This window comes from Acipenser ruthenus, chromosome 9, assembly GCF_902713425.1.
Source record: "Acipenser ruthenus chromosome 9, fAciRut3.2 maternal haplotype, whole genome shotgun sequence".
Lineage (NCBI taxonomy): Eukaryota > Metazoa > Chordata > Actinopteri > Acipenseriformes > Acipenseridae > Acipenser > Acipenser ruthenus.
Genome location: NC_081197.1, coordinates 41,861,907 through 41,874,410, shown reverse-complemented (window position 1 = coordinate 41,874,410; position 12,504 = coordinate 41,861,907). Strand labels below are relative to the sequence as shown.

The following is a 12,504-nucleotide window of genomic DNA, read 5'->3' as shown; positions in this document are numbered from 1 at the left end:
ACATCACAAGAATCACAAAATAATAGAATATATATATATATATATATATATATATATATATATATATATATATATATATATATATATATATATATATTTTCTACATGTACTATGTGATTCAAAAGGGCCCTATCCATAAAGGATTTACCCTGCTATAAGTTTGCCCACCTTTTTTGTTAAACAAGCAAACTGCTATCAAAACTGGCAAGAAAGACTTAAGGTGCATGTATAGGAGTTCTTCAAATGAAGCTTGTTAACATCAATGTTTTGTTTTCCTCTGATGTTAACTTAGCCAGGTGAGAAGTGCTCTGAGAATATGGTCCAATGCATGCGATCACAACTACATGTTATAGATTCTTGAGTCCTCCAATTAACTTATCACAATTTAAATATTAAGTGTCCCTGAGAAAGTCTGTCAAGTACAATGACACGGTATTATTATAAAAAAAGAGTCATGTTACAGTTAAGTCTGACACAATACAATAACAATGTTTTTTTAGGTGCTTTACAATCTTATCAACTTCAATTTACACAGCTCCAAACAATTAAGGGCTATTCAGAGATTTGTATATTAAATGTTATCAAAATTCTGAATTGAAATTATGTCCAACATCCCTGTAGAATCATTTTAATGTAAAACAGATACAGTGTCAGGTGATGGAAATATCCAAATATCTGACACTACAGTCTGTAGAGGGAAAGGGGGTTCAATATTGTTAACCTTGTATACGTCAATGTGATCATCACAGAGTCCAATACAGGCTTGGCATTGATTATGCATATTGGAAATAAATGTGTCAATGACAGCCTGTATAGACGAGCTTAACATACGCTCCGAGTATCCACTAATTGTTTGGTGCCGTGTATTTTCAGATCTCTCAAGAATACAGCAAAGTAAAAAGTGGCAACATGTTACCTTGCAATGTATCTTTTCCCCATGTATCTAAATTGATGAAGACACACTCTGTATAAAAAAAAAAACACAAAATAAAAAAAACAACAACAGCAACAAAAAGGTTCAGGATTATTTTCCCAATTTTGTTCCCCCCTCTTACAAACTGAAAGCCTGTAGATGGCGCTGTTGTACTTAAAGTCTATCTTGCATACTAAACCATGTACACAGTATGTACAGAATAAGGTGCTGAGGGGAATGAACAGGTGAATGTCTTTGTAGTAAATTGTTCGAGTATTGATACATAGATACTACAGGCACTGTAAACGTGTGCATATCAATCAGTGTATTTGTGGGACGTCTGATGATTCTAGTAAAAATAATCAAAAAAACCTACTCTGTTAAAGTGAAAAAATCCATAAGCTCTGCTGGCGATGCCTTGTTCCAATATGTAAAGAGAGCATCTGAAAGAAAATTAAGTTGTTTTAAATGAGCTCAATCAAAATATGCTTCAAAAACTCTGCATTGGTCAATCCTGACTTCCATTACACGAGAGTAGATGTTAAAACTTCATGCTGATTTGAACTCGGCTCTCGCCAAGATAAGCGCCAACTAAGACGTAGCTTTACAGCAAACTAATGTGATCCATCTGTGTCTCCATCCATTTGCGTTTCCTTCCATATGATGCTTCTTTTCAACTGTTCCACTTAACCTTTCCAACGCAAAGCAGAGATCTGTGTTTACTGTGTCCCACGCAGTTTTCTCACAAGCTCTTGGCCATTTAACTCCAGGCTTGACTAACTGAAGTACTGATCAATGCGAGGCCCTTGTCCCTTCTCCCTCAAGCATTTCATTCTCCCTTGATGAATCTTCAAACCCCTGACAGCTGTCGCCTTGCTCCAGCTGCAGACACAAACCTGGAGTTCCATGTCTTTGTTAACTGCAAATCTTGAACTAGTCTTTTGTGAAGTACTCTCCATACTCATATCCGTTTCCGTTCCTAAGTCGTTAACCATGTTGTCCAACGTTGAGTCATCTTCCGCCCCCAATCTCGCAGACTCTAGGGGTATTACCAGGAGGTAAAACACACCACCAACATACCAAAATATTGATTGGGAGACATACTGTACCGGCCTCCAATAATGGTATACACCACATATACAACAGATTGTTCTACTGCAATCTTGCTATTTTTGCAAAAGATGTTCTGTCATAATACTGCAGTAATACCTCTACGGAGAAGACCGTCACAATTTACAGCTTGACATCTGTATCGCGACACAATCTCTAGTCTTATCAAAGTGATTACATCCTGCAAAAGCTTTCTTAAAATGATGGTCTTTTGCATACAATTTCGATATCCCAAACCCCACGCACAAACAGAACAGTTGTTAAAAAGCAGCATCTTACCTTCTGACATGCTCTTTAGCACATGAAGAAAACACATTAGCAGGCTCTTGATCTCTGACTGATCCAGTTTGTCACAGCGAACAACAGAGCCTCCTAGCGCCGCACCCTGCTGGTTCTAACAGGGAAGACAATGAAAAGACTAAGAACCATTTTATATCAGGACTGAAAAAAAAAAAAAAAAAAAAAACCCTGCCTCACAGCAAATTCACTGCAGCACCCCAAACACAAACACAAGAAGTCACAGGCCACACTTCACTGTAATGGAAACACGATATCATTGAAAGGTTTTGAGACACTCAATACCACTCTAGATGTATAAAAGTACTGCCATGGTATGTACATCTAGTGCCTTCTGTGCCTGGGAAATTGATTTCACTGAGCAGTATTACATGTGTGTGATAGGGGGTGTTGTAAATACACAGTCAGAGCTACAGTGCTGCGTCAGTATCATGAAAAAGTCGATCACCATGACCTACATACGGCAAATGTAAAAAAAGTGAGTGTCAGTAAAACTATGTGTGACAAAACAGAGACGACAGATCCCAGATTCTGAATGAGCAAACATGTAGACAGTGAATCAATAGAATATTAAAGTACAGAGAACGGAAACCATCTCTCACACACACTCCTGTATTACTTCTTTGAGGCACGTGTTTTTAATGGACCCCAGGGACTTCTGATGCACAGCAAATTACTACAGCCTATGGGGATCGCTAAACTGTGAACTAGATGAAGCTAGTGCTGTAAAATTCAGCTCAGCTCAATGTATAGCTTTAAATGCAAAACACATCCCCCCCTCCCATTCTATACATTGGAAATATGTCACCAGTCAGCAAAACAACGTAACACCAAGATTGCCATGGCTAAGGGACAGATTTTTCCACAGCAAGACAAAAGCTTCCTTTGTAAAAAATATGTAAAAAAAAGATCAAATATTCACCATTCAATTAAAATAACTGGATGGGAATCCTGAGCCCTAACGTCTAGACAGTACCTTTTTTAAACACAGATTCAAATTTTACTGTAAATTTCAAATTTGGAAAGATGTTAATTTTTGTACCATGAAATGCCACGTGAAACAGGATTTCATTTTAGAATGAAAATGATTAATTAAATCTTAACCATAAATCAAATGGACCACAACTTACAGGATATTCACAATTGTATGGCATTGTATATATAGTCACAAACACACACAGTATTTTTTGCGCTTATATAATCTTATAAAAATCCCATAAGTACGGCAGAGTTTATGGAAACTGCTTAACATCTGTGGCAAACCTCAGCAAAAAAAAATACACTGTCACTCCCAAAGGGACACTCTTAAGGTGTAGGGGGGAGACAGAAGGGTTTTATACTTGAGAAGAAGCAGCATGCAAGACTTTCTCTGACAAGGCTGGGACAGTGAGCAGGGAGAAGTCCATGGTAACACAATTTCTGCGGGCAGCACGGGAGCTCTCCTCATTCTTCCCACTGAGGCGCAGCATGCTGGCAGAGTGCCTCCGCATTAGTTTCTCTTTCTGCCAGCAGGAAGGCATGTGAGGGTTCAACGGTACAAGTCAAGGTTAGCTGACTGTGTAAGGGCATGGTGGAAACAACATGGACACAAGCAGGAGATGCACAAATAAACCTTCACATCAATATGGCACTGAAGACTGATTAAACAACGTGGCTTGTCTTTTTACGCTGCATTAAAACTATCATCGTGGAGAGTCTTTAATCTTTAATTGCTTTGGATTGCTGTATTGGTTCACTTCAAAGCACTGTTACAAAAAAAATAATTTCTGACAGTTCTGAAAGAGTCTAAGTTTAGATGAACAAACATTTTGACTGCCCTCCTCTAATTATTATTTATTTTTAGTCCTTAAGATATTTCACTCCCGCTTAAGTTTAATACTTAATGGGGTCTAGTCAATCGATCTTAAAGTAATTGTTGCTTACAACATAATTATGAATATCTTAGCGATTTTGCACATTCATTAGCTATATAGATCTCAAAAGGTGCAAAAGAAACACATTTTATAACCAAGTATTGTCATTTAAAAACATTTAAAAACATCTTGTACTGCTTTTGTTAAGAAAACCCTCACTTTCTACGCGTTATTCTTGGGTTATGTATTTGCACTTGTACTTCCTGGGTCACTTCACCTCAGTAGTGTCTTCTGGGTAAGCGCATGTTCCTGGCTGAAAGCATGTCAGTATATAGGGAAAGCAGCTGATTGGTTATTCACAGAAAAGACACAGGAAGTTCAGTACAAGACTGTCAAGAAGCATTGCTTCTGAATATCGTTTTATTTAACCTAGTGCAGAACCAGACTGAAAAGAGAATATATTTGTGCTGTAACATGTGCTTCTTTGAAAACCGCACATTTGAGACATTTTATGGAACCATTTTGTTGGCTATAATTACTTTAACGGTAGCAAAACCAAATACCGCCACAGTTTAAATCAAGAACAGGACTTTGTGAAACCTACATCAATAATACTGTGTTTAGAGTACTTGAAAAGGAAAGCAGTATTGCAGCTTTGGTCTGATTTTAATACTTAAAACAGTGACTATGTTTAGATCCACCACCATTTACAGTAATTGAATACACTCCAATATTGTAAAGTCTAGGCTCAAAGGCTCACAGCCCCCGATGGTTCAAACTTGTCGGAAGGAATATGTTCAGCATTTTGGGATGTGTTGATGAGGATACAAATGCTCTATACAAATGAAATCAAAATTCAATTGAATTTTATAACCAGATCTTGTCAACTTAGGGCCATATTTTGGGTTAGGAAGATATTGGGTGGGGACTATGACAATAGCGATGGTAAATACTAATGTAAAATCTGTCTGAAATGAGAATGGGTTCACATGGCTGGGGTATTACGCGAATAGGGCTTTGATAAGGGGCTATTTGTTTATCACTTAAAGACTCTTTTAAATCCTTGGGCATCTAATATGAACCAGCCTGGTGGGTAAGCAGAATGGCTGTGCAGCACTACCTTATCCAAGGAGTTGGTCTTATCGCAGTTCTTGTCAGGTAGGCTGTTGCCAGAGTCTGTACTAATTAGAGAGCCCCGGGAGTCAGCGTGCCGCACAGAATTGATGTTCGGAGTAGATGAGGCGTGAGGAGAAGCTGCAGAGAAGACACATGTTAGCAGGACAGGAGAAGAAAGCTTGTCTACTATCTAAATATCATGCAATTAAATATGTATGGTTGACTTTATCAGGCTACTGCATTGTATTATTCCATCTAAGGGGATCTGATGGAGAAAAAAATGAATCCCCATCACATCCTGAGACTGAATTTCAGCATTAAAGATCCCCTGTCATTAATATAGCTTAATATAATAAATGGCTTATCTTTTTGTACTTTTGATTTCATGTATTTCAAAAATCTATTTGAAATATTGATTCTATACATAGTCAGATGTCAGACTGCTCACCTGTGCCTGAGATGACACCAAACACATCCTTGTGCAGACTGTTGTCCATGCCGTTGCCTGGCTTTTGAGGTGTCATCGTGGGGTTCCCCAGAAGAGAGTCATCTCTTGCGTTCTAGAAGAGAAAAGAAAATGAAAAGCAAAGTCTACCAAAGAAACTGGAAACCCCCCCATCCAGCAAAAGGGCAAACACCGTCTTTGCAATAAGTGACCAGCAGATGGTGCAATAGTCTTACATTGTTGGAATGGTTCACTGGGAAAGGGGAGACATCCTTCACATTGAGTCGGTGCACATTCTCCAGCAGCAAGCTGAATAGTGGCAAATACAGTGTGGCTGTTCTAGCCTGTTGGCTCTAGAATGAAAGAGAGGAGGGGATATTGGTAAAATAACAGTTTTATCATCAGCCAAGGACACTAGTCTAGAATTGTAATGTTTTTATTTAACATTTTTATGGTTAAAGCTTCTTATCTCACTTGTTATAAAGGCTAGAAGTTAGGTTTTAAATCCAAATTCAGCCACGAGTTACTGTTCCAGTTAAAATATCCTCTTGTAAATGGCTGTCTGTACTGTATATTATTATTATTATTATATTAGGGGCGTTACACACTTCTGTTTTTAAACATATTTGTTCTAGCTTATTCATTTTATTATCCACGTTTATTAAAAAAAAGGACAAGTAACAATGATGGTGTTTACAGTAAAAAAATAAATAAAATAAAATAAATTATAAAATTATAATGCTGTTGACCTCTAAAGTTGGTGCAGGAACAGGGTTAGTCTCCTACAGAAAATAGTGAGTGGACTCTATAGGGTTATGCAATGTGGACTAACGGTGCTCGTTTTCCTTCACGCAAGGGGTCTGGGACCTATAAGAGCAATTAAGATATATGAATAGGTTGGCAGAACCAGATATCAAAATAATTTTCCAAAATGGTGATTTTTTAATCAGGTATTTACACACGCACACACACACACACAAGAGGTGTAGGACAACTATAACAAGTGTATTACTAAAAGGTGTGACTATTTTCTCAAAGGCTGACATCAGTGGTCTGGCAGCAGGCTCACCTTTGAAGCATATCTGTCATCGAATGCATGCTTCACCATTAGGTTCTTGAGCACACTGATTGAGATCTGCCGAATCTCTCTGAACTCTTGAAGAGCACTCCCCACCTCCCTTAGGAGCAGGCCCACCAAGAAATGGTTTCTACAGAAGTCATCTGTTAGGGAGTAGTCAAGCTGGAGGTCTGAAGGGAGCAAGAAATTAAATTAGAGTTAGAAAAGAGAAACCATTTACAGATCATGAAACTAACAAGAGTAACATAAACCAGAAATAGACGCGCTGATCTTCAAAATGCTGAGCATCCCACAACAAAGAACTCATCCCTGTGCTGCGTCTCAACTGAAAACGAACTCTGACTGACTTCTTACAACGCTCTCCCAGCTGCAAAGACGTAAAGAGCATCTCTAATTTAATTCTGGTTTCATGCCTACAAGTGGTTTGACTCAAAATAATATATCCTGTATCTGCAATGTGAATGTAAAAAAAGATGTGTTTTTTTTTCATTAAGAAGAAATTGCAGTACATCTGCAGGGTTAAAAAATAGTTTCAAAATGTGTTGGATATCAAACACAGGAAAGACAAGTGCAGCAAAGGAAAGCAGTATGGCAAATTTAGCAATGGTATATAGTATTTACATGAATTTAAGGTCTCACTTTTTTGACAAATAAAAGTTTAAATTTGGAGGGAGCAAATTGGATTAGTATGAGCGCTTGAACAACAGCTACTGTACACACAGTAATGCCCACTACAAACTTCATGCACGTTTTATGATGCAGTTCTTAAAAGAAAATTCTGAGAACCCGTGCAGCAGAGCGCACATTTGGGCATCTGAGATGTGTCAGAAGATGGAGACGCAATCGAAGGCTATTTTTGCTTGCTAACGTGACAAAGTGCGGCTTTCTTGCAGTTCAAACACTAGAAGTAATTTGGTCATCCAAGATCTAAACTGCAGCTCATTGGAAGTGATGAATGTGGTTTCTTTTAAATGCATCAAATTAGAACAGTGATACACTAGTTATTAGGCATGTATGTGTTTGCAATTAGCTAAAATGTGAAAATTATCAAAACACAGCTGCTTGGGCATCACCTATTTTAGTTCCCTGCTATTTTCTAATAGTATACGCACAGTGTGGCTACATGAAAAGCATCCATATTGATTAGGTAGTGCCAGAGCACCTAGGATGGTAGTCATATTTTCTTGTTATCCTTTTGTCATGAGCCTACAACTGTTTTACTGATCTGAAGTGAATGGTTTTTCCATTGCAGCTGTGCTAAGTGAATTTGCAGACACCCTTTATGTCTTCGGGTAGTGGAAAAGCATAGATTCAAAAAGGGCAATTTGCAGTAACAGTAATGTCTGCTTTAAACCCCTCTTCAAGACTCTTATACACCTGCCAGTGCAGTAATACCTGAAAAAATGCACTTGACCAGATTAAAGAGAGTAAAGCCTTTAATGCTAATAGTGGCTGGGGAAAATCAGCTGTTAATCTTCGACTAGCTAACCTAAGGTAAAATTAGGTAGTGCTAAGTCTGTGAAACCAGAAGAATATGTTCTCTTTGAAACTATTTCGGAGAAAGAATGTCACTTTTTCACCTTAAATGTCTTCTTATTCAGCTTCCTTTATTGCATTATTATCTTACTCAGCTATCTTTCTCATTAATTAATATTCATATCATCCATAAAACAATGACCTTGTGATACAATTATGTGACAATGATTTGCATGAATGCAGTGGCTCTCCCAATGGGCAGTTAAAAATAATAATAAAAATAATAATAATAATAATAATAATAATAATAATAATAATAATAATAATAATAATAATAATATACAAACAATAAACAAAGCCAAGCAATAAGCAAATCCAAGCAAGCAAATAAGCATTTTTTTATTTTATTTTGCAAGCTAGACAAAGTCAAGACTACAGTAAATAAACAAGTACTGCAATGCACCAGATGCTGGTTAAAACATGAATAAAAGCACCACAAATCACACTTATAGAGCTGTATTCTGCAATGGATGAAACACAAGAGTGGTCAATGTCAACTTCCCAAAAAAAGGGCTGTTATTGGTTTAAAACAAGCTTTGAACTTTAGAAAACATTACACCAAAAGGGATTGGGAATATATCAATTAATACTTTTCTTAAACTTTTTGTTGTAGAAAGAAATAGGCCTATATATCAGCAATTCATAGTTTTGGTGAGCTGGTAAAATTCAAATTGGTCTTGCAGCAACAATTTGTGTAGTATCAGAACTAAAAACGATGCATTATCTTGATTAAGTAAAGGTTTGTGTATCAAAACATTGCCAGTATTAGCAGATTACTGTTCAGTTAATTATGGTGCAATGGGTGTCTTGGCTAGTACTCTAGTCAGCATAGTTACAGTTCCTGCAGTGACACTGGCTTCAGACTATTGAGGCAAGGGATTTCCAGATTGACACTGTGCTCAGAGGGAGGGCGTCTACACTACCTAATGAGGGGGAAGCCAAGGCTTCAAAATTTTTGATAAAAAAAATGAAAACCCTCTGCAAGTCTGGATTAGCCAAGATAGCCGATCTGGCAGACAGTGATAGAGACACGATTGTCAGCAAGTGCATCTTTATCAAAGACTGCGCAGATTACTGATGGTTATCCAGAAATAGGATTGAAAAGCGATGGCTGACTACCACACCAAAGTGTAGACTTTACTGCAGATTTCAATCCCTCACCGGGCATGAAGAAATCAGAGGGAAGGTCCTGGGGTAATCTGTGAAGAATGGTCACACATTGAATCCCTCAAGAACAAATTGAAAGATATTGCAAGCTGATCAAGTTCAATCAGTGCTTGCCAACATGGCAGTCCATGGTGGCGTTCACCTTATTGACAGTGTCAGAGCAGGCGTTTCTCTTTTTTTTTTTCTTTCGGCACTCAGGTCTGTGCACAGTAATATACCACTCTTGTGTTGATCGAAACTAAAAAGTAAGCCAATTACAGTCCATATTAATGGCAAAGATTTCTTCGTGCTTATTTTGCAGTAATGGATGCAAACAAATTACCAATAAAATCTATTGATGAATGATTTTGTGGTTTGAGGGTAAATTAATTGATTTCTTCATATTTTTTTTTAATTGATATTTTGGTTTTAGTTTTTTTCAGAAAAAGGGAAGCATCACACCTCACACCTACCTACTGGAGTATCATGTGACTCCACGTTTGGTGAAAGAAAAGCTAATTAATAAAGAAAAAAGAAACAAAAGCGGAATAAACACACAAAATAAGCTGCTGTTAAAAACAGCATTCATTAAAACATCATATATTCTTCTGGCAAACAGTGATCTAGCAAGTTAACACATTTACAAGGTTGCTAGACATTTCTAAAAATGAGCCTGCCACCACCTATCTGCCAGCAGCTAATGTAGCAACCTTACAGCTGTGGGGATCACAAACTGGCAGCTTACAGAGACCATCCACAAACTACAATTATCAAGCACTGTCAATTGCAAAATAAAATGAAAAGGCGACTCATCAACCCCTATTCAAAACAGCTGCTGACAATATTTACAAGTGGGCCGTTTTAATAAAACCTTTGCCTGGAGACATTCATTCTGATCATCTGGCTGTCCTGGTCACTTGTGGAGTAATGTTAGATATTCTTGGCCAAATCTATTGGACAAATACTGAAAACTGTACTGATTTTGTATTACTAGTGGGGAAAGAAATGGGGTCAAAAATAGTATCAAGGTTAACGAATTCCATTCTGATGCTATTTCTCCTTTCAGAGAGAGACTATGCATAGCAGCGCTGTACAGCATCATGTCAGGTCATTGTCTTTCTACAGTAAGTTACTTGCATATTACGTCTAACTACTTTGAAAACAGAGCTTATTCTTTTCAAAAGGTGTGCTTAATGCTTCAAGCATGCACAAAGAAAGCAGCACAAAGTAATGACTGTTACCTTGAAATCGCTGAATCCTTCCCTTCCCGAATGGCATAGGCAGGTTCAGAGGAATGTAGTGTTCATGGTTACACACCACGCGCAGAAACTCAAACTTGAATTCAAAGAGCGTCTAAAAGGAATTAAGTTTTAGGAGACTAATGTTACAAAGGCAAACAACATGAAATAATAAATATATACTGTCACTCTCATACCCCAAAATGCACATATACAGTCATTAAGAAACTTTAAGGAGGAACAAACTGTGAAAATATGCACAGACGGACGACAATTGGAGTGCAACTGACAGACACTTAACGTTTCAAAATTTGTCACACTACCTTTGGTTCTCCAGGACTAAAACAACTTATGTAGTTGTTGATCTGCTTGAAGACAAATCCTCTGTCCATAAATGTAAAACAGTGCTAAGAACAAAAAAGTGAAAACAAGGGAGGTGAGTTTTAACATGTGTCGGAAGCCAGTTGCAAAATAAAGGGGTACAGAGTCTGAAGGGGTACAGTATGGACCGATTCATCATAGCAGTCATTTTGGGCACTGATAGTGCAATACATTTCCCACCTGTTCCCAGTTAGAGATCAGATCTTGTTTTATTAAACTATATTTACTTAGATATTGAACAGTTCAGCCAAAATTCTGCATATATTTACTACCTAGCGGAATGAAGTACCACCCTGACTACTTGGTGGTGGGTCCAGTCAGAAAGGCTAGTGGGTATGGTTAAAAGAAACAAAAACAAACAAACAAACCCAAGCAACCCTCCTGCACCCCCCCAACCCCAACCGCAACCCCAACCCCCAACCCCCAACCCCCCCTGCTCAAGGACTGATCATATTAAGAAGTGAAAAAGGATAATTTTTAAGCTGGTTTATGACTGGTTGAGTCTGAAAGTATTTTCTAAGGCTCAAATCTGCCATGTTGACAGACCCCAGACTAATGTGTCAGCTCTTCTGATAATTCAAGACTGTAGAATACTATTTAAGCAGTCATACTAACCCATTCATCTGAATAGTTTGTCACATACCAAGCTCACACTCCATTTTAAAACAAAACAGAGTTGATTTACTATATGTGAGGAAAGCATTGGCTCAGAATTCCCACTTGTTTGTCAAGCTTTGTATGCCAAGCTTTATTTAAAGAGATAAACAAAACCTTTAGTTCCACTGGTTAACAGCTGAATCAGATATAATACTGTTGCAACCAGGAAGCACAAAACAAAACAAGGAAGCAGTCAAGAGAAGGGAAATGATGTATGCATTACTCATTTTTCTAAATTTAGTTGCCATTGGCCACGAAGGACATTTTGTATCTCAGTATTGTATTATCTTTCCTCTACACTGACATTTTAAAACTAGGCTTGGAAGTGCAGCATACAGTTACTCGATTATCCAACTATTCATTACGTGTGCGCTTTCATTATCTTAAAGTCTGGGTACTGGAATCAGTGAAATGGAATTGTGTTGAACCATTAAAAGTAAATAAGGAGTTGTTAAGGTTTGAAATCAGGCTCCATTACCAGTGCTTTATTATTTATTTCTTAGCAGACACCCTTATCTTGTTACAAGATATCACATTATTTTTACATACAATTACCCATTTATACAGTTGGGTTTTTACTGGAGCAATCTAGGTAAAATACCTTGCTCAAGGGTATAGCAGCAGTGTCCCCCACCTGGGATTGAACCCATGACCCTCCAGTCAAGAGTCCGGAGCCCTAACCACTACTCCACACTGCTGCCTGGTCATGAGGCCCCCGACACTTCCCAGGAGAT

At 37.8% G+C, this 12,504-nt stretch overlaps 1 protein-coding gene across 20 annotated transcripts in view; it reads right to left on the bottom strand.

Annotated features, from left to right (window-relative positions):
- LOC117405230 (dedicator of cytokinesis protein 9-like) overlaps positions 1-12,504 on the bottom strand; it is a 114,568-nt gene that overhangs the window by 16,769 nt on the left and 85,295 nt on the right. For 12 of the 20 annotated variants that reach the window (XM_059030010.1, XM_059030012.1, XM_034008130.3 and 9 more), the window contains exons 29-37: positions 11,056-11,139; positions 10,736-10,847; positions 6,804-6,982; positions 5,971-6,087; positions 5,738-5,849; positions 5,294-5,427; positions 2,303-2,417; positions 1,290-1,356; positions 917-964 (exon numbers count right to left, since the gene is read on the bottom strand). In XM_059030010.1, coding sequence (XP_058885993.1) covers positions 917-964; positions 1,290-1,356; positions 2,303-2,417; positions 5,294-5,427; positions 5,738-5,849; positions 5,971-6,087; positions 6,804-6,982; positions 10,736-10,847; positions 11,056-11,139 — 968 coding nt within the window. Of the gene's footprint in view, positions 1-916; positions 965-1,289; positions 1,357-2,302; positions 2,418-5,293; positions 5,428-5,737; positions 5,850-5,970; positions 6,088-6,803; positions 6,983-9,967; positions 10,010-10,735; positions 10,848-11,055; positions 11,140-12,504 lie in introns of all 20 variants that reach the window. The other 8 variants (XM_059030004.1, XM_034008113.3, XM_059030007.1 and 5 more) reach the window with 1 other exon arrangement.